The 26,399-nt window shown below is 45.2% G+C and overlaps 3 protein-coding genes across 8 annotated transcripts in view; 1 reads left to right on the top strand and 2 right to left on the bottom strand.

Annotated features, from left to right (window-relative positions):
• Positions 1-314: 314 nt before the first annotated feature.
• tdh (L-threonine dehydrogenase) lies at positions 315-6,542 on the bottom strand. Of its 2 annotated transcripts, none has more exons than XM_054761329.1 (9): positions 6,375-6,542; positions 5,191-5,386; positions 4,461-4,503; positions 4,307-4,377; positions 3,417-3,566; positions 3,178-3,350; positions 2,991-3,081; positions 2,542-2,811; positions 315-1,537 (listed from the first exon to the last, which is right to left on the bottom strand). In XM_054761329.1, the coding sequence occupies exons 2-9, from the start codon at positions 5,375-5,377 to the stop codon at positions 1,398-1,400; spliced, it is 1,125 nt and encodes a 374-aa protein (XP_054617304.1). In that variant the 5' UTR covers positions 5,378-5,386; positions 6,375-6,542; the 3' UTR covers positions 315-1,397. The 2 variants fall into 2 exon arrangements, with proteins under 2 accessions (XP_054617304.1, XP_054617305.1); XM_054761330.1 differs by lacking the exon at positions 6,375-6,542 and adding an exon at positions 5,953-6,320.
• A 1,948-nt stretch (positions 6,543-8,490) lies between these two features.
• On the bottom strand, positions 8,491-17,081 carry mtmr9 (myotubularin related protein 9). 2 transcript variants are annotated; one of them, XM_054761327.1, is made up of 11 exons: positions 16,906-17,081; positions 16,390-16,579; positions 16,164-16,272; positions 15,966-16,091; positions 14,923-15,096; positions 14,636-14,853; positions 14,409-14,570; positions 14,202-14,343; positions 13,909-14,129; positions 13,304-13,455; positions 8,491-10,273 (listed from the first exon to the last, which is right to left on the bottom strand). In XM_054761327.1, exons 2-11 carry the CDS (start codon positions 16,569-16,571, stop codon positions 10,092-10,094), a joined length of 1,668 nt encoding a protein of 555 aa, XP_054617302.1. In that variant the 5' UTR covers positions 16,572-16,579; positions 16,906-17,081; the 3' UTR covers positions 8,491-10,091. The 2 variants fall into 2 exon arrangements, with proteins under 2 accessions (XP_054617302.1, XP_054617303.1); XM_054761328.1 differs by having other exon boundaries at positions 8,491-10,255; positions 16,906-17,079.
• Positions 16,400-26,399, top strand: part of xkr6b (XK, Kell blood group complex subunit-related family, member 6b) — a 53,188-nt gene continuing 43,188 nt past the window's right edge. For 3 of the 4 annotated variants that reach the window (XM_054761326.1, XM_054761323.1, XM_054761325.1), the window contains exon 1: positions 19,496-20,392. In XM_054761326.1, coding sequence (XP_054617301.1) covers positions 19,833-20,392 — 560 coding nt within the window. In that variant the 5' untranslated portion in view covers positions 19,496-19,832. Of the gene's footprint in view, positions 16,588-19,495; positions 20,393-26,399 lie in introns of those variants that run through there. The other variant, XM_054761324.1, reaches the window with a different exon arrangement.

Raw genomic sequence — 26,399 nt, 5'->3', positions numbered from 1 at the left:
GGCTAACTAGTTAGCTTGTGTCCTTGCTAATGGTTAAAGCTGTGGCCCATCTCGTGTGTCCCTGCAGTGATCCCGTAGCATGTGCATTACAGTTGCACAATGTGGCGTAAACAAAGAATGATAGGAGTGTAAAGGTGACTACTGGGGTGTTATTTCATGTCTACTGATCTCTAACAATGGTAAAGATTGTATTTAGGAAGTCATAAAGAGGTTTCCCATGCTCTGTCTACAAAAATGGGCCATTTATTAATATTGAATACTACTTTGCGGAAATTCACTTATCGGGCCTGGAACCAATTAACAGAGATGAGGGATGACACACAACAATATGCATGCTTTAATCTTTACTTTACAGTAAGGTACAAAACAAATACAGTAGTTACTGAGGAACAAGTCAACAACTCATGAGGAACTAATGACTAAGGCACATAAAGTAGTTACAGGAACTAATGAGGAACTAATGACTAAGGCACTTACATTTAAAGCAGTAAGAGGAACTAATGACTAAGGCACATAAATGTAGTGACTGAGGAACTAATGCGTAAGCAACAAGTAGGTGTCAGGGTTGTGTAGGGTGGTTCCTCATGAACTACTGTGGTATGGTTTTATACAAAATGATGTTGAGGAAATGAGTAAGGTAACAAAAACAAGAGAAATGTGGGAACAAAGTGGTTTATTTGCCTGATCGAAACAACAGGAGATGTTTCCCTTCTAACACAATACCTTAATAGGAATAATAATAATAATAATAATAATATTCCCCATTTGGGTCCACATAGTCCCACAGTGTTGATGGAAAAATAAGCGTTAAGAAAAGCAATCACCGGACACCAATAGAAAGAATAAATAAAGTTATGTGGAATAAACAGAAGAAGTTCTTTGTTACGGATGTCCTGTATCAGAAATCACCCCCCCTTTTCCCTTTTCTGCACTTGATCGATGACGTGTTTACGCAGTAATTAGGATAGAAACCCTGCTAAAATGCATAAAAGGGCACACCTTTTATATCTGTAAATCCAACAAGACATTGAATTATTATCATTTGCTTTTTGTGTTTTTCAGCCCTGAACACTAAAAAAGTTACGCAATCGTTGGTGATGCAGCAAAAGCAGAACTGGTTTCACCGCTCTCTGCCCAAGTGACAAGCGGAGTCAAAAGGTCAAAAGCTTTGTTCTCTTTTTTTTCCCAGACAGCAAATTGTGTGCGTTTGTGTGTGGGGGGGTGTCTCACCCGCGCCAACCTTCACATTCATCATGCCGGGCAGCCGGGCGAGCGGAGGAGCCCTTCGTATTTGCACCGAGAGAACAACTATGTACACGCCATGTTTCTCATCCAGCCTCTTTGGTCAGTCTTTACATTATTTTTATGTACAACGAGGAGCCGCCGTTGCCGACGCCTCAGTTGGCGCGGGCCATGCGCATTTCAGCGCTCAGGTAGTTGAGCATCGTCTGGACGAGCTCGGGCAGGTCGTAGTCGTGCTTCCAGGCCCAGTCTCTCTTGGCGTTGGAGTCGTCGAAGTTCATCGGCCAGGAGTCGGCTAAGGAGAGACAAAACTGTTCAGCCACATGTCTGTGTGTTATTAATGCATGCATACTTGGAACGGGGGGGGCCCTTTTTCCTTATTTGGGACTAAATCTGGGTATCAAATTAGGGCTGTCAAGGAAATCGTATTCAGTGTCTTTTGTTCAATGATTTTGTTTTAATTCCCCCTCGATAATTACCAGGATTACGTACAAAAATAATCAATACATAGAATTTCCATCGCGCTTTACGAAGTTTCAGGTAAAAAGGGGCGTGGCAACACAAAGGAACAAAGCTTTTTCAGACATTTTCCTTGTTTTGGCCAAGAGTTGGGCATCTATGAAGATGTTTGGTACGGATGCCAACTACGCTTGTCACATATCATTTTGTTTTATTCATTTGTATTCATAAATGCTTTTATTTTGGAAGTCATCAAACCAAATAGTAAAAAGCGATGGAAACAAAACGAGGACGTTACGTTTTCTGAAAAAAAATTCCAGATCCTTTGTTTGTTTTAGTAGAATTAGGTAAAATCAAATACTTTTTTCCAAGTTTGACAGACTCTGGGTATCGATGGACGAAGGTGAATTATGATTTTCAAAGAAGTCAATTTCATGTTTTTTTATGTTATTAGGGAAACAAAATGTGTGTCCAGTTTGTTTACAAGTGAGCTCAGGGGAAGTTCTGACAGGCCGTTACCCTCACAGGCCGGAGAAAAAAGGAGCGCTTGATTTGCTCACCCGTAATCTCGCCTCATTGGAGTGTTTTTTTTTTTTTTAGTTATCGGTTATCTGTGCCATTTTTAAAAGTTTGGATTTATCCGTATGAAGTCATAATTCCCTCATATCAGCCCGATCATTGATAATCATCCATTTGTGTGCAGATGCAGTCATTTTCCAAAAAATCTTACTATGATCGGATTGGCTTGATGGTCAACAAGCAGGTGGAAATGAGCATCACCGCCACCTACAAGACTGGAGCGTACTACAAACGACTTTGCAACCAGCGTCGCCCATTTACCGATGGCCTGTCGGACGGGGTCCACATTGTACGTGACCTCCAGCTCGGGCACGTGCTTGCGGAGCTCCTGCACCAGCTCCTCGGGGGTGAAGCTCATGGCGTTGATGTTGTACGTCCTCATGCTCAGCATGTCGGCGGGCGCCTCCATCACCTCCAGCGTGGCGCGCAGGCAGTCGTCGATGTACATCATGGGCAGACGCGTGTCGGGCTTCAGGAAGCACTCGAACTTCCCCGTCTTGATGGCATCGTGGAAAATCTGGACGGCATAGTCTGAGGAGGGAAAAAAAAAAACGGTATTGATCTTGAGATGTGGTCCGAAAGGGCAAACGGTTCAAAAGAAATCGAGTATGGGGGGGCCCAAAAATAAAAGCGGTTACATAAGAAGCGTAAGGCAGGAAGGCTCCGGGAATAGACGTCCATTAAAAGTGATCTCTCGGTTTATCCCTCACCTGTTGTGCCGCCACCAGGCATGGAGTCAGCGGAGATGATTCCCGGGTAGCGAAGACAGCGGAAGTCTAGGCCGTATCGGTGATGGTAGTACTGCCGAAAAAACCCAAACATTCGATTGATTTATTTATTTACTTACTTGTCTATCGGGAGGATAACAAGAAGAAAAGCACCATCATGGAGACCCACCTCGCCCATGAGCTCAGCATGGACTTTGGAGACGCCGTAGATGGTGCGAGGCCTCTGCACGCAAAGATCTGGCGTGGGGTTACGAGGAGAAGTGGGGCCGAAGGCGCCGATGGTGCTGGGGACGAAGAGACGCAGGCCGTGCTCGGCGGCAATGTCCAGGATGTTATGAAGCCCTTCCGAGAAGAGGAGACGTTAGCGGGAACCTTTGGCGGTGCGTAATTAGGCGGCATTTCGCTCACCGGTGATGTTCACGGATCTTGCCAGCGCCACGTTTGCCTCGCCCACGGCGCTGAGGAGGGCGCTGTAGTGGACCAGCCAGGTGATGCGGTTGTTCACCACGATTTCACGCAGGTTCTTGTAGTCCAGGATGTCAGAGTAGATGAATGGGCCTGATGGGAACAGAAGACATGTTTGTATTTACTAAAGAGGCATTTTAAAGCCACTTTAAAGCCATTTTAAAGGCAATATCAACAACTTTCACAGCAATTCATTTTTAAAAGCTTTATTTTCAGATACTCTTGGGGTTTTTAATTTGTGTCTGTACAATTATTTCACGTGTATATCTCTAGTAACAATAAGTATTGTATAATGCTGATAAAAACCATGTATTTAGAATAATAATATTTATTAGATTCATTATTCATTCATACATAAAGAATTTAACAACAAAAAACAACTTTTCTGTCAAAAGTGACAATACATCAAAGTTTAAATAAAATATCAAATGAAGGTTAAATAAGTTTGCAATGAGATAAAAAAAACAATTACAGTATCAGTATCTAGATTTTTCTGGTAAACTCTGAAAATGCTTGATTTTGACGTTTGAGCAAACATTGACTCAACTCACTCCCTTGAAATAAACAGTTTCTATGATTATTGTTACAGTATAATTAGTATTATGAATATTACTACTATTAGTATTATTATTATTAATAATAATAGTACACATTCTGCCGAGTCATCTCCGCTTGCACATTTGGACACACTTGCGCTGTCCTTACTAGTCATGAATCACGAGTGACACGTTAACCTCATCCATGCAGGCTCATGTGATGAGATACGTGACCGCCGTGGCGCTCAATCAATCATGTTTGCACAGATGGGGTGCCTGTGACGAGGTCATACGCACCGCTGTGGAAAACATTGCTCGATGGCTTCCTGATATCGGACAGAATCACGTTGTTCTTTCCAAATCGCTTCCTGTAAAGCAACAGGTGGCTGTTACGCAACTTTTCACCAATAGCGAAAGTTTGTCTAGTAAGGGCAAGAGTGTGAGCTCTTACCGTAAGAGTTTGGCCAGCCCCACGCCGAGCTGTCCAAGGCCACCTGAAATTGACAGAACACCCGTGACAATGCTGCACGTTTCCATGGAGCCATGAAGCAAGAAGGACACTAGGAGGGAAATGTCAAAGCACTTGTTGCCTTTTGTTTCTCACTGGCATCCGACTTTGGGTGTCTCGCCAAACTCGTTAGCAGTCCCAGCACATTCTGTACAAAGCATCCGGCTAACCCCCTTTCTCAAGATTCAAGAGTTTTATTGTCATGTGCATAGTAAAACAGCAGTTATACCATGCAATGAAAATCTTATTCTGTTCATTCTCCCAAGAAAAGAAAGAAAACACAAGAAAGAATAAGAACATAAGAAACATAAATACCAATAAATTAAGCAACAACAACAGAAGAGACATTAATACAGATAAATAATACAAATAAATAAATAAATAAATAAATAAAGTGCTATGAGTGTGTGCGTGTGTTGCGTGCGGTGTGTGTGAGTGCTTCGTTGAGGAGCCTGATGGCCTGTGGGTAAAAGCTGTTTGCCAGCCTTGTGGTCCTGGACTTCAAACTCCTGTAGCGTCTGCCTGACGGTAGGAGTGTGAATAATGAGTGTTGTGGATGTGTGCTGTCCTTGATGAGGTTGTGTGTTCTTCGTAGGACTCTAGTTTTATAAATGTCTTGCAGTGAGGGGAGGGCTGCTTTTAGCGCTACGGAAAGTGAATCGGTGCGACCCACCTGTGATGAGCACCTTGGGGTGGTCCGTCTCAGAGAAGGACACAGAGTGGAAGCTGGCGTCGGACGTCACCTGGCGAGGGGAGAAGCTGATGTTGCGCACGGCCACCGCCAAGGGCTGGCAGCTGCACACCGGGCTGCTGAGCACGGCCTGCTTGGCCACCTTGCTGAGGGTTCTGATGATGGGCATGCTTGGTACCTAGAAAAAGGACATGATTACTTGTCACATGACTTTGACCCTTCTGCTGCTTTTGATATGCAGAATTTAGAACAGTTGTGTCCAAACTTTTGGCTCTCTTTTTACTACAATACAAAAAGTGAGCTCTTTGGACAACTGATTAAGAAGAAACATTAGATTCATAAGGCTGGAAATTAACTTTACCGTCATCCCCTGGTGGTTTGAGTGAATGCTTCTTTTCCATAAATAAGATGCCTGTGCCCCCCACCCCTTTCGGGTTCCTCTCCAATCCTCAGCGTGCCAACATTGAATGTGCAAATATGACAACATACACACAATAACAAACAAGCAGAGCAGACACGTACGCGGGTCCATTTACGATGATTCGGGGAGACCAGAATTCACAAAACAGGCGCTCAAGCTAGTTGTTGTGAAGAAACGTGCATATTAAACACATTTTAGATTTTTTTTTCCCCATAGTGGACTTGGGAAAAACATTTTTGCTATATAAAACACAAAATGCAACGTTTTCAATGCTTCAAAGGCGTTTGTAGCAGCTTATACATCATATATTTCTACAAACTCACCGATAGTGGTGGCAGCTCCCCACAAAAAAGCAAATAAGGGAGCAACTTGAGAGCACTTATACGCGCTGCCTTGCCTTGCCTCGCCAGAGAGACGTCACATCAAGGGTGGTTGTTACATACACGACTCGGGTGGGCCTGTAATACCGAAAATGTGGCGCTGGCTCCGCAGAAGTGTAAAGAATTAGCGGGAAACTACAACGATGAGCTAGCTGATCGCCCGTCGTAGTCCTCCAGCATGAACAGTAAAACCAGTTTGACTCGTAAAATATCACGAGGTAGACATAAAATACACAAACAGCTGATTTAGAAAGGTAAACTATACAAATCGTAAAAACAAGCACACGCATGCCAAACTACCTTGTCCCCTTCCTAAACCGGAAGTTGGAGAGATTATTTCACATTAAAGTTAGTGGTGTACTTACCAGTGATTCCACTCAAGTAGACGCAGTGCTGCTGCTACTACTACTACTACTACTACTTTTCCTCTTTGGTTCTCTGTGACGTGATGCTTGTTGTGGTCTTATCGCCAGCCAGTGTTGCATCAGATGCTCCCCGCTGCTATATATCAGCAACCAGCTGCATACTGGAGAAGCCGGTCTCGCCTCTGATTGGTTGAGGCATGGAGGTGCGGCGCTGCTTCGACAGACCACGCCTTGTGGCGTCACACACATCGCTGGCCTTCCACCGAGTCCATTCTACTGGCGCGCCATATCTCAACGGAGGCCAAGACTGGTGTTGCCTTGTTTACCCTTTACAGTCTATTCCATATGATCGAGTAGGTTAACTTAGGTCACAGGAACCCTACACATGGAAGGAATTAGAAGCACCTCTTATCTTTTTGGTCTAACAAACAATACCACATTCAAATCCAAATCTTACTTCAATAGTAAAAGTGAGTATGATATACTGGAATGGCCTAGAGAATAGTGAGGAATAAATTCTATTGAACTTTTCCAAGGTACAATTTCAAGGACTGAGAGTGAGGGAGCGATGAACAGCACCAAAAAGCCATCTGTTATAATACCCCCATAAGTTGGACAGACTTGGACTGAAATGTAACCCACTGTAACTTTAGGGTGCGACGTTCCACTGCGAAAATTGCTACACACCTATAGGGGACTGACAAGCACGTGTGAAAAGTTTGAGCAAGATTGGTTGAAAAACACGGTCACCATCAAGCAAAATGTCTTACTGAAATAGCAGCTAATTGCACATTACTAACTATTAACTATGGCCACTTATAAAACCTGGATTTTGTTTCGTTTTGGCTACATGGTAGCAATATTTTGGCGGGGCAACACCACCTGGAAACAACAGTACTCTGAAATGGTTTCAAAAAGTGTAATGGAGCATTTAAAGGAAAGTGCACTTTTTAAAAAATTTTTACTTTGCCCATCATCCACAATCCTTATGTGAGACATGAACACGTCTTTCTCTTTCCTGTGCCTTCTAAAGATAAAAGATGCAGCTAATTCATGCACGTAATGGGACACACCTATTCCACCTAGGAAGCCCGCTATTAACACCTCCAACAAGGTGTTATGGTTTTCTATCCATGCTGTGAGCATGTACTAACAGGTACATTCATGATAGCATGACATAGTATTTTGCCCTATTTTGGTAATTTTAAGCATTAGCGGAACTTCCTTCCTGGGTGCATTGATTTCACGTAGCAACATAGAAAGGAACGCTACACAAAAACACAGCAGCAGTGGCAGCAGCTCCGATATGTAGCGTTACCTTTGGCTAGTGGTGGTGAAGCTAGTAGCTAGCCGGTGTTGTGTGGCGAGGTGTCACTACGCCAGTTCTGTAGTTCTTGGGCGTAACAATGTTAATAACATGTCGCTGTAGCTTGGTTAATATGCAGCTCACATGTAAATGTAAATGGAGCGTTGTTGGCACTTGCAGGAGTTTTTTTCAGAAGGCTTTATAGAATAGGTGCGTCCCATTACATGCCTCTTTTTAGCTGTTTTTATATCTTTAGAAGGCACAGAAAAGAGAAAGACGTGTAAGGAATGTGGATGATGGGCAACATTTAAGATAAATGCTGTTTTCCATTAAAGGGCGTGACTAGGTAATTTCCATTCCAAAGTGTTTGTCCAGAAAGTTTTGACATTGATGGTTTGTTTGCGATGACTAGAGGTCATCCAAAGAGCCAACAAGGGGCGGGATTAAGCCGTGGCGCTGGCATGTGAGTGGACGAGCCGACACACCCATTTCGTTCACAGTAAGGGAAGGAAATGACCTTGGCAAAGCACAAAGTTAATCAGTAAGCTGACACACTTTTTTTTTTTTTTTTTTTTAGTTTTTACTAAAAACAAAACCAAAAGACCTGTCCTTCGTGAGACGAGCAGCAAGTTCATATGTAGGAAAGTACTGTATGTAAACAGCAGTGGTCACGTGGCGGCTGGAAGCAGCTGATGCTGGCCTATTTATGCCACTGTCACCTCATCAGCACAGACGTAGTACAATATTTTGGGTGGCGGTCTTGGGCTCCTTTGTCATGTGGAAAGATTTTTCGACACTAAACTACAGGAATATTTGTAGAGTTTTATTGACTGACATGGCCAGAGCACATGATGCATACTTACACTGGACAACATTCTTCACTTAAACATTTGGCAACATGTAAACCGTGTTGTGCAGGCAGAGACTCTTTAGGATGTACAATTTCAAGCAGTTTAAAGTAGTGGCTGGAATCATTGAGTGTTAGTTGTTGGCTTAGTGCACAGCCAAAAGCAATGAAGGCGACATGAAACCATCAGTTGCTGTACCAGAGGAGCTGCACGGTACCCATGCCAACAGGAAGTAACTGTGCTCTTCTTCAAGGGATAGTTTGGATATTTTCACATGAAGTTGTGAACACATGAACATCCCCATCAGCAGTGTAGTACATACGGTGACTTACCCCCCCCCACTTGGTGATTGGAAACGTAGTTCTGGTTAGTTATTAGGGTTACTTAAGGACTTTGGCTTGTCAAAACAACATGCGTTGGAAAGAGTTGTACATTTGCACCACAAAAATGCCTCCTTGAAAAAACAGAGCTCGCGAATCGCTCGGCTTTACTTTCTCTGACATTGTATTAGTGCGCGCTATCGGCTGTCCGTTGTTGTGCGTGTGATGAAGATGGCTGCGACCTTTGCATCTTCATCCGCTGTGGAACACATACGTGAACAAGTTGCAGCAGACGCATCTTCATCACACACACACACACAACGATGGACATCCGATAATACGACGTCAGAGAAAGTAAAGCCCAGCAATTTGTGAGGTCTGAATTTTTCGAGGAGGCATCACTACTCCTTCCACCGCCTATCGTTTTCAGAAGCCAAACGCTTCACTTAAGTAACCCCAATAACGGACCATAACTACATTTCTCATCATCGACATCTGACCAGAAGTGGACTTGGGGGGCCAAGTGGAGGGTAAGTGGCTGTTGATGGGGATGTCATACAAGTTCATGTCAAACAATCCCAACTATCCCTTTAACACACAGATCACCTTTGACTTAGACACAGTAGAGGATATTACCAACACAAAGTGCCTTGTTTTAATATCATAATAAAACGCTTTTAAGACTTTTTGGCAACCGTTCTTTACGCCCCCAGCATCCAACTCATATTTACTTGCAGCAAGTTGCAGTAATGCGCTGGTATCACCGCACACTTTCCATGACATTACTAGCACTTGCGAGGTGCATAAAGCTGCCATGCGTGGTAGTGCTCGTTAGAAATATTCAATAATCAGTACGGTGGGTCAGTCCCGCTATATGCCTTAGGTGCTGACCCCACCCACGCTCACTGTGCAACAGCAACGTGCAGGCGAGCCACGTACCGCCTTACGGCGTGCTTATTTGTTGCCATAGTTACGGTGTTGCATGCGCTTCAGTAGTTTAAATTCCGTGGGACGCGGGACGGAAGATGTGATACACCACACGGACAAAAGCATTGGTGTGGTTGTTCAAGAGGTGTGTATTGACACATTTGTCCACATAGTGTTAGCGTGACCAATGAATTGTAAACATAAAGCTTCAGGTGTGTGATGTAAACATGAAACAATAATCCAATCCCTCGTATCTGAACCCATTCGGACCAACGCAGGTCCGTTTTCTACCTCTTCCGCCTGCCTGGCGCTGCATCTAGGGCGTTTGCAGCAGAGGATCCTCGGTTTCCAGCTGGGCCAGCTGCCTGCACAGGAGGTTGACTCGACTCTGCAGCTCCTTGTTGTACTCGATGATGTGCACCATCTCCTCGTAGGCCTCGTCCAAACACTTGGACGAGCGGTTCCAGCGGAGGAAGACTCCTGTCATTAAAGACAACACTGGTTTGCTGTGGTTAGCGTGGAAGAGGAATTTCAAGTAAAAAAAAAAAAAAAAAGAAAAATAAGTAAATTTCCCCGCTGTGGGATAAATAAAGTACAAATACAAATACAAATACGAATTTGTCGTACACAAGCGGCATCCGTGGCTTCCTGTGCCGACTACCAAAAATAGAAGGTAACGCATGGGAGGATGCCTTTAGCTTAAGAGAACATTCCAGCACTGATATTATTATAGCGGGGTTACGCGTGAGCACAGACGAGTTTATTCTACCTGAATTGTTATTTAATATTGGAATGAGCAGGGCTGGAATTACAGGCCAAATACTTTGGATGCTCTGTAGTCTGTCAACATCCAATACTGCATTTTGGTGACTTTATTGAGCTACATGGAGGGAAAAAAACGAGCAGCAACAGATCTGCAGCACAATCATCAACTACAGCCACGATAGTAGAAATATAACTATTCAAAATATACATCAAAAATAATAATAAAATATAGTTATATTTATAATAAAATATTATGGATATATAACAAAACATAATACAATTTAAACAAACAAACAACAAAAATATTGCATTTTTCTAAGTAATCAAATATTCTAAAAATGTAAACTATGATATAAAAAACAAAAATGTAAAATACAAATATATATTAATATCATACAAATTCAATTAATAACATTTATGAGCATTATGAGCTTTGCAAAGGTAGACTTTAACACACAGCTCTTGAATTGTCTCTAATACTGCATGGATATCGCGTGACTCATACCTTTTCCCAATTTTCCACAATAAATCAACGAAGGAACACAGAGCCTTGAATTGGGCAGCAACGGTCACGCAGATTTCAAAATAAAAAGGTCACATGAGTCTTTGTGGTGGATAATCATTAAACCTGGTCTACCTGCTGAGAGACTTCATATTTTGCAGCTGTCAGTCATAAATGTCAAGATAGCAGCAGTTTGAGTGTTCTATGATGTGCTTGTCCCATCAATAAAACCTTCACCATCCCATCCGCACCATCGGTCACACACGGCTGGCTACAAATTTGGAGGGGCCAGGGGTCATGCGGGGTTGGTGAAGGAGGAGCAGCGTAAGCAGCATTTTTTTATTGATTGCTCCACTTAAGGTAAACAGGAAGTCTGATGCAAGTCAAAGTAAAATCATGGTTTACTGCACATCACGCCTGCTTTTATTGAAATTTATGGCATGCAGGTACACAGCATTCCTTTTCGTGTGTGTGTTTTTTTTTTTACAGGCAGTCGGCGCCCTATTTACTCTAATGAGCACAAATGACAATAAATCAATAAATTCATCTAAACTTTGTGTTGAGCAAGAAACCAACAAGCACGCACCCCGGGACATAAGAATAAAAGTGTGCCGCATGGATTAGCATGCATGTGACCCCTGGGGAGTAAAAGGGGCTCGAGTGTCACCCGCAGTGCAAGCTACACAGCGGTGACACGCTGCAGGAGTTATGCCGGCAATGTGAAAAGGTGCTGAAAGCAAAAACGAGTGCTCGGTTGGCCGAGTCACATGCGCGGTGTGAACGCTTCATGTTACAAGTCTTTGTGATGCAGCATGTGTAACCCGGCTTGTGCCCCGTTTGCTCTTTCTTGTTCAAAGCAATCTACAGTACGGTGTGCTCGTTTTCTTTTAGGAGACACGCTTGCTTATTAGTCATTTACTTGCCAAGTCAAAGACTTTTAACATGTTTTTAAATGAGTCTTTCTAAAGCTTACACACACAGGCGCTTGTCGATCCCATAAACGTGTGGACCACATTTTGTGGCGAGTTGTCAAAACACCCTAAATCTAGAGTGGATGTGTTGTAGAGAAATGTTGAGTCAATCCGACTTTAGGGGTGTCATACCAGCGCTGCCATGTGGCCTATTTGCCAGGAAAATAATAGCACAGGCAACACAGTCGGGGTGCGGGTTTTGACAAATGTTCACCCTTTGGTGTGCAGCCCTTCAAGAGTAGAAGAGTCACCACAAATAAACAAGTACTGCATGGCATCGTGATGATGACAATAGTGCCCCCTTCTGGTAACAATTCCCAAATATCAGCCTGGGATTTTTTTGGCAGTGCGATTTGTGGCGTTCCCCAAATTGCTGCGTTTTGTGTTTTTTTTTGTTCATGGGGAATGTAGTTGTGGTGACCATGAAGGAGTAAGACCACCACGCACCCTCTCTCTCCCCTACTCCTCCCTCTCTGCCACCTTTTCTCTTTGCGCATAAAGAATGCAAGACATCATGTACAACATCAGAAAAAACAAAAGACAACATCATATATCTCAAATATCGATATTTTGATTTGAGAATCGACTTTAGAGCATGAAGGGTTGGTATCGGAAGTATTGATATTTCAGTATCGATCCGTGATGCACTCTCGTGTACGGCAACGCACAACTGACTTACTCGACATGCATGGAGAACGCATGAAATATCTGAACGTGCGCGCTAATGATGTATGCCGGGTGCACGTGTGGCGCACGACACACATACGGACTCCACAAGTGCGACGGACAAAAAAAAAATGGACATTTGACCCAAACCTGACACCAGCAAAACGTGCTAAAGACACACGTTGGCCGTACGGACGACGCAAGAAGTACGAAGTGCGTAAGTGTGACCTCTGCGGCCAGTCTACGGCTCCAACATCAGCACGTCACACAAGCGCCCCTGCGTGCCTTTCTTTGCATACGACTGATTGTGACCGAGGCTTAAAGGAAAAGTGCACTTTTTTGCCCATCATCCGCAATCCTCATGTGAGACATCAACACGCATGTCTTTCTCTTATCTGTGTTCTAAAGATATAAAAACAGCTAAAAAGAGGCAGCTAATTAATGCACGTAATGGGACGCCTACCAAGGCAGCTGTTCAAACGCCTCCAAAAAGCTCCAACAAGGTTTTCTGGTTTTCCACCCATGCTGTGAGCGTTTAGTAACAGATGCATTCATGATAACATGGAATGCCCTATTTTGGTCATTTTAAGCATTATGGCGCTGCAATGGGTCTTTGTGTCTTACCTTCCCACAGCAGCAGGCTCTGAGGGGCCACCGAGGGCCAGATGACGAGGCCGTTGGCCTCGTAGAGCGGGTTGGTCAGGCGCTCCAGCTCCTGGGGACGGTTCACCCAAGACCACAGGGAGACGGTCTTCTCAGGCACGGACAGTTTCGACCTGTAAGGGGCGGGGGAGGGACGATAACTTCAGTGCAGCTTGGAGTCAAAATGTTCCCATTTTGGGATCCATCTAGGTTAGCCTGCAGTTAGACATGAATTTAAGTACGCAAACAGGATCAAATGAAACCGACCTGTTAAAATAAACAGCGAGGTCGAATGCTTTTGATGAACACTGCCACGGTGATTACCAATCACAAGACCGAATGCAAGCGCTCCATCAAATCGCTCCATTGTAACGGATACTGTCAGAAAAGGTATCTATAACGATTGTGGTTGTAGTCTGCATCATACAGTACATAACACAAAATGTTAAAACTGACAAACAACAACCTCCCTAGTAAACATATTGCTCAATTAATACACGACAAGAGCAATGTTATCTTGGTAAAGTCAGAGTTGATGATTCATCTCTTGTATTGGATCACACCTAATATTGTGGTCACTGATTTACCTCTCTGCGGCGCTGTTGCCCAGAAAAGTGCCGAACTGCGACGCGTAGGCGTGCTCAAAAAGCAGTGCCAGGAAACCCTCGCTGAACTCAAAGGAGCACGGGAACTGCCGGAGGATCTGCCACACGCAGTCCAAGAAGAGCAGGAAGACGGGAGCCTCCTGGCGAGGTTTGCCGCTCGAGTAGGCCGACTGGGCACAGCGCTGCTGGAAGGGGTGACCCGCCTTGATGGAAGAAGAGAGACACAAGGTTCATTTTTTTGTATTGTTTTAAAAGGCCAGGTTTACCGGGCTTACCTGGAGCCACTCTCGCTCCACCAAGCCCTGGAAGCCTCTGATGGTCCTGCAGACTGGGTCCAGAATGATCTGAGCCAAGGAGGTGACCTGCAGGGTGGAGTCTGTGCCTTCTGTACCGTGGACAAGCACTGAAGCTCCCTCCCTGAGACACAACATACATCAATACGGGGGCCCTTTCAAAAGGTCTCATCCACAATCAGATCCAACCTATCGATGCACTGGGCCGCCAGGCAGGCCGTGGTTAGGATCTCCTTGACATGAGCCAGCCAGTTGGACGCCTCCAACTTGCTGAGCCAGCGGTCCATGTTGTGGGATTGGTCGTTGCATGCCTCCACCAGCTTGATGAGGCTCTCTTGCAGCACGTTGGACCTGGTTGACGACAAATAGTAAATGATTACACCCGTAACCTCCATTTCAGTATAAGTTTGGTCCACCTTTCAATGGCCTTGTGGATCCTCCTCCACTGGGGGTAATTTGCCTCAGACTCAAAGCCTCCCCCTTTAGCTTTGGCCTGCTGGGCCACGTTGATGGCACGCGTATCTATAATGTAGCCGCGTTTGCCCGGCCTCAGGGTGGCATTGATGAGCTTCTCGTCTTCCTTGCACCGCCGCCCGTTGGTGCCCGTCAGAGGCTGAGCTGCTCGCATCATCACCTGACAACACAAAAGAGATGTCACGCCGTCTGCGGCCATCGAAGCCGAGTCAACACTCGACGCGCTCACCATTCCGTTCTTCTTGTGGTAATAGCTGAGCACGGGGAAGCGGCCGGCGTGACGGAAGGTTGCTACTTTCCTCAGGGCGTCGTCGTCGATACATTTGGGCACAGCAACAAGGGGAGGGTAGGACGGGCACACGCCGAAGTCCTTGTTGACTTCACTCAGCCTCCATTCATCCGTCTGAGGGATGAAACATGTCAGGCTGCTGTTGAAGGCTTTTTCATTTGAAACTTTATTTAGCAGAATTACGCCAAAGCTACACTTAAAAATGTTCATAAAACCTTGCAAGGAAGAATCATCGCTATCTTGGTTCTCAATGCAGTTTGTCCTTGCCTGTTGCTATAAGGCAGGGGTGTCCAAAGTGCAGCCTGGGGGCCATTTGTGGCCTGTGGCACATTCTAAAAATATAATTGTAATAATATATAATAAAAAGAATATAAATATAACAAAAATAATAAAACTGTTGCCTAAACTGCAATATTAAAGAAAAAATACTTTTTAAAAAGTTGTTATCTTATGAGAAACAAACAAAACAACAAATGAAGTTGTACTTTTTTGGAAAATTAGGGTGCAGAAAATGTTATGGGAATAGAGTGAAAATATTATGGCAATAAAGTTAGAATATTAGAAAAAAATGTACAAGATAACGTCATTTTAGTAGCATAGCGTTGGAAGTATTAAAGAAAAAATGATGGTGCTGTTAAGTTACTTTTTTCAAGTGGTAATATGAAAAACAAGACAAAATAAAATTGTAATTTTTTACAAAAGGCTGGGGGAAAATAATAATAATAATAATGGAATAAAGAGAAAATATTATGGGAAAAAGTCAATATTACAAAAATAAATTTTACAAAGATAAAATTATGAAGAAAGTTGAAATATTTGGAAAATAAAAAACAGCAAAAATGGGGGGCAAAGTTGATACTACCACTACTAGCGTCTACAAAATATCATAAAGTGGCCCTTGCATCCTTTCATTTTTCAGTATGTGGCCATCAGTGGAAAAAGTCGGGACACCATCGCTGGAAGGTTCTCTAGTTCTTTCGTACCATAGACTCTAGATCTTTAAAGGCATCTTGAGGTCTGAAACAATTCCATCCATCGTCTATGACTTCAAACATGGGCCGGTAGAAGAAAGGGTACATGAGGGAGACAGAATCCAGCGTGGACAGAGCCTAGAAGGGTCAATAAAGCGTATTAAAACACAGCAATCAACATCTTTCCTCTTTCAAAATCGAGCCTTTTACCTCGGTGGAGCTGACAATGTTGAGACACTCCTCCATACCGGGAATGTCCAGCTGGATCACTCTCAGGTCTTTGCATTTGACTATGATCCTGCCAAGGGAGCCAACAAATCTGGAACACAAGGGAAAAAGCGTTGCATTGCAATGTTTAGTACTGTGGTTGTGGTTTGCAATGGTGCACAACTGCATTGTTGTTGTCATTATTTATTCATATTAAAATAGTACTAACTTTTTCTCTATAGAGTCTATATTGGCATGAAGCAACCACAGCTCCTCTGTATTATCCTGCCTGGAGGACAGAATGAGGTGATGTCCCGTCAAACATAAAGTTCCCTCCACGGTGGGCATAAAAGGCCGATGGAGGACCACCCCGTCCACCCTGGGCGTCTTGATCAGCTCCGCAAACTCCATGACGACACCTGACAAGGTACAGTAAAGCAGACGCACCACAAGTACTTACTTACATGGTGTCTGATGTAGTTGTCAACCTTTTCCAAACACACTATCTTGTAACAAATGTGTTCCGAATGGCATAAAGCCAGCAAATGACCGTCAAAATGGTCAAATTAGCAATGCATGGAGTATGGTGGCTAACTAGCCAGCTAGCTAGCTAGCAAGCGATGACAGAAACGAGAAATAGGCCAAATGAATGACCTCTTGTTTAAAAATGTACATAACACGGCGTACCACAAATGTCCCCAGTGTACATAAACGCTTATGTTTAACGATGAAGTACTATAATTACCTGACCGGATTCGTATGTTTGTTCCAACGAGTCAAGTGCGTCGTTAAAAACACACCGACTTTGCAAAACTAAGCGGAACTAAAGGTACGGAACTTTAGTTTGGGTCAATAATAAACCTTCCTAATTTGCTCTGAAAGTATGAAAAATCCGTTTGAGCTTGTAGGCATGTCCATCAACTTAATATCCATATATTTATTTATTTTAAAAGCATTTCCTTAGCAATTGCCCCCAATTGTGGTGATAGCAAACATTGACACTAGGTGGTAGCATTGTACAATGTTAATACTCGTCTGCACTAATGCGTCGCTAAATGAGCTCAACGAAAGCTCTATCATTAAGATAATCAATGGGGGGGGGGGGGAGAAGAGAGAGAGAGAGAGAGAGAGGTTAAATAAAGTAAAACAACAAAAAGGCAGCCACACTGGTGATGACATGACAACAGAATGAAGCCCGCCTGCAACCTTGAATAACGGTCTATTGTGGACCTGTCTTTGGTGCGTCATTGTGCTGAGTGTGTGTTGTTGCAAATCTGCAGCACAATATTCGCTTCCCTTGCAGCCTGTCTGGCGTTCACAATAAATGATTCGTTCCGGCTGTTCTTTCATCCCGCCCCCCACATCATTGAGAATTCCCGGGCTTGACTGACAGTGAAAGCAACCTTTCTTCTGGAGGCTCAAGATGCTTTGCTATGGTATTTTTCTACGATTATGAAATTGCTTTTAAAGCAAATCTGTGAGAACGCTCACTAAAAGATGCCCGAATGTTTCTGACGATGAGTAACGTCCAAACATCACTTCCCAATCTGCGCACCGGTTTTGGCGTCCAGAGCCATGGGATTTGAAAAGCTTGCAGACATTTTGCATACGCACCTGTTACTTGCCTTCACTCTTCTGAGTCATTTCTTATCTATTCAGACGCCTTCTGTTCTGGAAGGCTCTGGCGGTATTTAAGCCGTGTATTTAAGGAAAACACGCACACAAGATGAGCAGAAGGTAGGGCACGAATGAATGCATTTAGGACCAAAATAGATCATGAAATTCTCATCATTTGTCCTTGTTTGGCCCCCACCAGTTTTGCTTCTCCCACATGTTCCAGCTAGCTGGGGTTGAAGTTCACACTGCTGGTCATACAGTGTATCCCACATGAAGGCTTTCCACCATTATCATAACAAGAACTTTATTTTATTGATACTGCAGCCAAGATGTTTGTGGTCTGAGTGAATCAAATGTCAGACCCAGGAGTGGACTGGTCATCGGGAGTACCAGTGTTTTTTCCCAGTAATAATGGACCGATCTATGGCTGCTTTATTTATTTTTTGCTGCTCCATGCCTTGGTAACCACACTAACCAACCCTTTCGGCCCGGTCCGGGAACATGCCACTGCAGACGTTTTGCACAAGGGGGACGCATTCTCGGAGGCTCTGTCAGCAGTTAGGTCAGGTGTGTCAAACTGGTGCCATGGAGGGCCGAGACACTGCAGGTTTTCTTTCCAGCCAGTCACTAAAGCAGGTGATTTTAATGATCAACACCTTCAGTTTGAGGGAAGGAGCTCATCAATTAAATCACCTGCTGAAGAAACTGGTTGGAGAGAAAACTTGCAGCGTCTCGGCCCTCCAGGGCACCAGTTTGACACATGTGAGTTAGAGATCACAGAATTCCTGTTGGTGTAATGGTACACACGGCTCCCTTTTAAGGCAGAGGAGGCGCAGATTCAATCCCAGCCCCAGTCAGACCCCTAGTCACATGTCCCTTAAAAAGGCTTTGCAGGCCTCAAGTAATCTTCAAACTTTCTGCCATTATTGTTCAGTATCATTGCAATTACAAGTACTATTGGAATAAAAAAAAAAAAATTACATCCAAAATATTTGAGGTTTTAGGGGTTAAAGGGCAGACTGCCAGTCAACTATTCCTCATCCAGGCTTTGTAGCTTTCCATTTTTAAACTTTTGTAATTTGTTTGTTGCCATAGATGAAGTACTCTGTAGGATTTTACTGTTCAGATTACATTTAAGCTAAATTGTTATCAGACTGTATGTGATCCAAGGTGGTGGCAGATGTATTGTGGTATTCCACTAAACTACTAAAAAGAAAACAGGGTGTCAAAGGTCAGAGCGCTAGTCACATGTCCCGTACTGTACAAGCTTTTCAGTTTTCTACTAATCGCTGTAAATTTCCTGCCATTTGTTGTTCACCATCTTCACAATAATTAGTGCTGTACTGCTTGTAAGATGCACTAACTGAAAATAGCCCACTGTGCTGCTTATTGGACCACAAGGTCACTTTTCCGCGGTCCAACAATGATCCAGGTGCATCTTATCCTGCTGTAAAATTCAAATGTTAAGGATACAAAAGCAAAACCACCCCAGTGAGATGGAACGTACCCCTAAATGTATAATTATGTGCTTTTTGCACTTTTTTGATGGGGAGGGTTATGCAGACCCGCTCTAATGACTGCATGGGCACATGAAACAAGACACTAGATGGCAACCAAGTTGAAATGGACAGCGTGTGTGTGCGTGTGCGTGTGTGAATGAGCGAGGATGGGAGGGGGCAGAGGTAGGGGATGAATTACGTCGGTGAGGACCAGTGGAGGGACGCGGTGGCTTGCAGCTGGAGGAGGGTTGCGGGGAGGGCTGAGGCAGCAAAAACAAAATAATAAATTGTTCTTTCGCAGTCGGACGGATTAAAAGTGTTTCAACTCCGCAGATTAGATGACCGAAGGACCGAGGGTCGCCAGGAAGATGCGCTGCGTCCGCGGGGCTTGCGGCTGCTTCTGCGGCGGCGGCGCGCCATCCGAGCCCGGGGTGAGCAGCGGCGACGCGCAGGCACAGCGCTCGTAGATGGCTGCGGGGCCCGGGGTCCAATACAGGTGTCCGGGAAGTGTCGTCACGAGTGGTCGCCGGGGGAGGGGGCAACGTCCGAGGGTAAGATGGCAGCGAAGTCCGACGGCCGAGGGGTCGTCACCGGCTTCGCCCAGCTGCGCAACCTGGACGAGGTGGTGGGCACCGGGGAGGAGGGCCCCGACAACGGCAGCTCCTTCCACATCTGCCACTGCTGCAACACCTCGTCGTGCTACTGGGGCTGCCGGAGCGCCTGCCTGCACTACCTCCGGTCCAGGCGGAGGGAGGCGGCGCGGCCACCGCAGGAAGAGCAGCGCCTCTGGCTGGACTGCCTGTGGATCGTCCTGGCCCTGCTGGTCTTTTTCTGGGACGTGGGGAGCGACGTGTGGCTCGCCGCGCACTACTACCGCAGCCAGGACTTCCTGTGGTCGGGCATGACCCTCTTCTTTGTGTTGGTGCCCTCGGTCCTGGTGCAGATCCTCAGCTTCAGGTGGTTCGTGCAGGATTACACGGAGGGCGGACTGGGCTCCGTGCAGGGTTTGAGTAGTCGCAGAGCCGCGGCCAGTCTGCACAGGGACCGCTGCTGTCGCCTCTCGGTGTGGGTCTGGCAGAGCCTCCTGCATGTCTTTCAGATGGGACAGGTGTGGAGGTAAGACTTGTGTCGTTTGTCACCTCAGCTTGACGGTCACCTGGTGTAACCTTATGTGTGCATGACTGGGGTGCAAAGCAGCATCACCGGTGCATGCTGTAATTACTACGCAAGTATACTCTGAAATGCATTACTACTACTTCATCCCAGTGCGCCATTGTGATGACTATTTGTGCACGTGTGAGGTGTGTTATAGCTGCATTAAAGACTCCCAATTTGTAGATGCTGCAACACTCCCCAGACTGAGCATCTGTTCTAACTCTGCTCACACAACTAACCCCCACCACCCTCCACCACCACCACCACCACCACCACCACCACCACCACCAATGCACAGACATGATGTCATTGATTCTTCTGCATTGACCCAAACCTCTACCCCCCCCCCCCCCCCCGCCTCCCCCGCCAAATCTGGCCACACAAATGAGGACGGATGTGCTGCCTCTCCAGTGCGTAATAATAGTGTTTGTGTATCTGTTTGATGTAGCGGATGGAGCAGTGAAGCATCACTGCAGGTCATAGCGGACTGAGCAGACTTTCTAGCAGCCTGGATCTGGATGTATCACGTTATTGTTTACATCTCGTAACTTTGTAATAGAATGTAGTCCGGTCGTGCTACAGGATGCACTGTTGAAGTAGTTATCCTCTCGCTGGAGATCAGTATTTAAAGGTCCCCTATTGTGTAAAGTGACATTTAAAACCATGTTCTAAAAGTAATGTGTCCCCAGAGCAGTGATTCTCAACTGGTGGTTTGGGACCCAAAAGTGGGTCGCGCAGCTGCTTTCAGTGGGTCGCGGTTCTATGCCTGGGGGAGGGGAAGGGGGGGGGGGGGGGTAGGTAATGACCCCGATGCCCGTGAATGCAACTCGCGTTCCAGTCTGTGCTACGTCACCACGGGGTGCGTGCTGCGTGCCGTGTTTATGGGCAACTTTGTCAAGCTTGATCAGGAGGGGAGAGACCTCGAGTGAGTCCGTCCGACACACAGTTGCAGATATCTGCTGGAGAAGAGCGCACCACAAAATGAGGACAGCGTTGCAGATGGTGCCTTTTTAAATAGAAGATATGTGACAAGTTTGAGTTGAAAAAATTCTGCAATTTGGGTCGTCGCTTGTCAAAACCAGTTGAGAGCCGCTGGCCCTAAAGAGTTTGTTTATGACAAATGTGTCATCTTCCTCACTTGTTTGCTCCACTTTTGAAAGTAGAGGCACTTTGGAAGGGAACGCCGCCTACCCCAGGCTTCATTACACGTCTTAAAATAAAGTTTTGCCAACTGTTCCTCACTCAGCTACTGCGAATACGCTAATGTTGCTGTTGAAAATGTGAGTCTAATGTTAGCACTTTTGCTGACATAGCTACTTGTTTTAGAATATTTTTAGAGGATCGTGTTCAGTCGGCACACAGAATGACACAGACACATCAAGGTATTTTAGCCTAAACAAGGGCGTATTTATTTAAGCATCAACACACAAGATATATGATTGCAGCGAAAAAGCCTCTTACCTACGCCAACAGAGTGGAGAGCCAACACCCGTGGAAGAGTTCGCGTCAATCGGCTGGGCGTTCGATCACAACCCGCAGCAGACTCCGTCTAGGTGTTTTCGCTCACCCCTCTTTATGCCAGTCTGTTCGTGCGAGCGTGAGAACGGGGTGGCCGGCCCCGAAACTCAGGCATTCGCACGCAGAGTTACTATTTTTTAACAAGCACCTGGTAGGCAAGGTCAGCAGATATACAGTGGGAAGTGAATATTCAGAACAACACAAACCCTTTCTCACATTCGTATCAAGACCATAACAAGATACAGTGGGAAGTGAATATTCAGAACAACACAAACCCTTTCTCACATTCGTATCCTGGGAAATGAATGTTCAGAACAACACAAACCCATCACCCTTTCACACTACTGTATGTGTGCATCCGAGTCCGAGCCCTTCATGTTACATTGTTGTATGTGATCTATCACATCTATTACGTTGGGCAAGTGCAGAGTTACAGTGGACGTGTAAAAAGTGGATAAGCGCATTTTGGAGCCATACACACTGTCAGGCAAATACGGGTCATTAGCATTAAAGCTACAGACACACAATGCTGTGTTCCCATTAGGGCTTACTGAAAGCACTTTTAAACATCCAGGCTAGATTTTGGGCAACATACGGTGCTATTGTGGGACCTCTGAGACTGAATAAGTCAGTAACTGTTTCCAACAACCGTGTACTGTTTGTAAAAATAAAAAAAAAAGTGCACATCATGATAGATTGCTGTCAGGATGACATTCCCTCATCACACGCCCACAGGAGCCACAAGTGAGGGTGATTATATTGATTAGCTGCAGCTCTTTTGGATCATCTTGTATTTACTCCAGCACTCTTCCACCCCTCAAAGATTTAGTGGAAAAACACATGTGAGTGCCTGTGAGGCAGCTTTAAACAAAACGAACCTCCGCCAAGGCTTACACAGTCAGAACAGAAGGGGAAAAAGTAGCCACAAGGTACATAATGCAGTCGTGTGTGTGTGTGTGTGTGTTGTGACAGGACACGACCTCGGGGGGTGAATAGGATCATGGTCAGACCTGCTGTCTGAACCCTTGGACACGATCCGCCTGGATGCCCAAAGTTTGGGGTTAAAAGCTGCTCGTGTCAGCTTAGTGAGAGCTGACTAGAAGGTTAACAAGCTGATATGGAGATGATGAGGCCAGAGACCACCCTGACACTGTCGTTAAGCAAAGCATGCCATTAGAAGGCATTTGGAGAGGGATTATACAAAGACAGGACATAACATTAGGCACACTTGCACTATACGTCTAATACAGGGGTGTCAAACTCGTGCCATGGAGGGCCGAGACACTGCAGGTTTTCTGTCCAACCAGTTTCTCCAGCAGGTGACTTAATTTATGAGCGCCTCACCTCAAATTGCAGGAGGTGTTGATCGTTAAAATCACCTGCTTTAGTGACGGGCTGCAACGAAAACCTGCAGTGTCTCGGCCCTCCATGGCACGAGTTTGACACCCCTGGTCTAATACCAGGGCGGTATCAAATCATCCAATTGGAATAAAATCCAACAAATAAACAAAAAGCACAAACAAATCACAAGCCCCCTTGGCCATGTTTCATTTGGCCAAGCAGGCTGTTTTTGCCCAGTGTCTTTCATATGGTGGAGTCATGAACACTAACCTTAACTGAGGCAAGTGAGGCCTGCGGTTCTTTGGATGTTGTTGTGGGGTCTTTTGTGACCTCTCGGATGAGTCGTCACTGCTTTCTTGGTCATCTTGGTTGGCCGGCCACTCCTGGGAAGGATCACCACTGTTCCATGTTTTGGCCATTTGTGGGTAATGGCTGTCACTGTGGTTGGCTGGAGTCCCAAAGCTTTAGAAATGGCTTTATAACCTTTTCCACACTGATAGATGCACACAGGAAGTTGCACACAAACAAGAAAACTAATAATGACAACGGTCATTTTTTTCACACAGTGATGGAAGCATTGCATCGTAAACCCACTGTTACGTTAGTGTCTTGTGCTGGCTCTCCTCTGACAGTGCGAGGGTACCTAATGTTGTGGCTGCCGAGCATTTACATGAATATTACAATGCTCCTTTTGGGCCTTTTTAAAGGATAAAGAGATTCCATCTTCCATGTCAGGTATCGGTATCATTTAGTGAAAATGTTGTGACTCCATTAGGAGAGGAAAGCGCGCTGAAGTGCTGACAGGAGTCATGTCTCATTACTCACCTTTATCTGCAGCGCTACATTCAATTAGCGGCCTTCCCTGCATGCATTGCGAGCAAGGCTTCTCTCCTGTCCTGCTATGTTGTCACACAAAAAGCACACTAGACACTCGCACTACGCGAGTCTCCTCGACGGCACGCTGGACAGCTTAATCAGTGTAAAACCCAAATTAGCGGGCGACTGGGAAAGCAGTGCAGGCGTTCCCACTGATTCCAAAGCGTGCAGGAGCGGAAACCCCAGCAGACTAGACCGGCGGGGGTGCCGTTCCTTTCTTCCCTTTCTGGTTGTCACAATTGGCCCAAAACACGCAATAATTGGCAATTATGAGAATTTCAACCAGAAGAGGCTGAGTGAGTGAGTGGAGTGTGTGTTCTCTGTAAACGCAGCATGCTGCAACTTCACACCAAACAAACATGAAACAGTTCATCCTTTTTAGCGACCACAGACGGGACCTGGAGGGCTGCTGTGTATTTGACTACATACTGCATATACAGCAGGGCTGTTACAAGAGGAGCCGAGGTACCAGATGGGCACCACGAGTACGAGACGAGAAACGATTTTAAAATGTAAAATTTAAAACCAATGCAGAGTGAACGCTCTTCCTGTCGCTTTTGGAGGCGAGACGAGGAAAACAGACATGCAAACACATGGCAGTTGATGGAGGCTGGCGAAGTTATCGAGTTCATTTTCATTTATCGTGTGAATAATTCCTTTTATTTAGCATTGCAAGACCTTTTTTCCTGAACAAGAAATCTTGTCACATTTTAATCTCACGAGGTCTCGTGACACCCCTAATATACACTATGTGAAGTGTATCATAACCAAACTGTAGATCTCAGTAAATTACACACTTGGCACGCAGTTCATGGCCGAAAAATGACCACGCTCCTGCACGACTTATCTACAGCTGGTCAAGTGCTGTTTACATGTAGCGCACGACACGCAGTGTTCCCGCATGGGTATGCATTGCCCCCTCCACTTCCCGTATCTGTGAAGCAGTCGTGCCATTATTTGGTCCCATGTGACACCACCCAACAAAGAGCAGGAAGGAGGCATTGACGAGAAAAAAAGGATGCACGGACAGTGTGGGAGAGGGAATTGCTGACTAGAAGACATTGCTTCAGGCAGTATGATCACTTATTGACAGAAATTCACAAGGAAATGCAGAAATGACTTGAGAATTCCCCCTGACTTGCTCTAAGAGGTGGTGTAAAAGTTAAGCCCTTCATGTGAATGAGACACACGTTGATACGCACCGCCTGCGCTGTTTAGGCATAGGGTGCGGCGCGTTTACGTGAATCATGCTTGCCACAAATTGAAAATGTGACATTTTTCTTTGCGCACCAGCATGCAGCCCAGCACAGTTTACACGTACTTCACACCTTCCGATTCTAATGTAAACACTCACCCTCAACTTTTTCCCTCTCGTTGCCCAAACGCCAGGACTGATCCGCTTGCCTTCGAAAGTTTAGCGCCACAAATCTGAAGCGTCTGAGGCTTACGCTTTAATCCAGAACAAGAGCGGCCTCGCCAACCGAGCAACAATGAGGAAATGGCCCACCGTACGTCTGCCTTTACGGCGTCTCCCCGCCTGGTAAATATTCATTCAGACTGCAAAAGGAGTTTGACAAAAGCCTCCCTCGGCTCACCGGGCTGCTTGTAGTTGCCATGAAGCGTTTGTTCTTGCGGAGATGACATGAAGAAAGGTAAAAGAAAGCGGAGGAAGGAATGAAACACATTGTTAAAGGTCCCCTATTATGCATACAGTAAGTGAGTTTTTAATGATGCTCTAACAGTGATATGTGTCCCTAGAGTCTGCTTATGAGCACCACATGTGAGGAAAAATATTATTCCCCTCATTCGTTTGCTTCACCTCTGAGAGAAGAGCAAGTTTTGAGTTTCATGACCTCATGAAGAGAAATAACCCCCTACTCAGGCTTTGCTACACATCCTTAAAATAAAGCCAGGCACTCTGCTAACTATCTTGACCATTTAGTTTTTTGTTTTTTTTTTTCAACGTATAGGCTAACCTAGCATGATATTTGACTGTTAAAATAGGAGTGTAATGTTAGCATTGTAGCTCACATAACTATGCTAGTGTTGCTAACATTTGTGTCCTTCTTCATGGTGCGTTGTTGTATGTGATCTGTGGCATCTATTATGTTGGACAAGTGAATACGGCCCATCGAATATGCACATTTTAAGCAAGTTTTACATGTTTACATGTATGCTTAAAATGCTAAAAACACATTTAGAAGGTTGTAAACAGGTGTGCTAAATATTCCAT

Source organism: Dunckerocampus dactyliophorus, chromosome 19 (assembly GCF_027744805.1).
Source record: "Dunckerocampus dactyliophorus isolate RoL2022-P2 chromosome 19, RoL_Ddac_1.1, whole genome shotgun sequence".
NCBI classification, from domain to species: domain Eukaryota; kingdom Metazoa; phylum Chordata; class Actinopteri; order Syngnathiformes; family Syngnathidae; genus Dunckerocampus; species Dunckerocampus dactyliophorus.
Note: the sequence above shows the minus strand (reverse complement) of the source record. Positions and strands in the feature narration are given on the sequence as shown.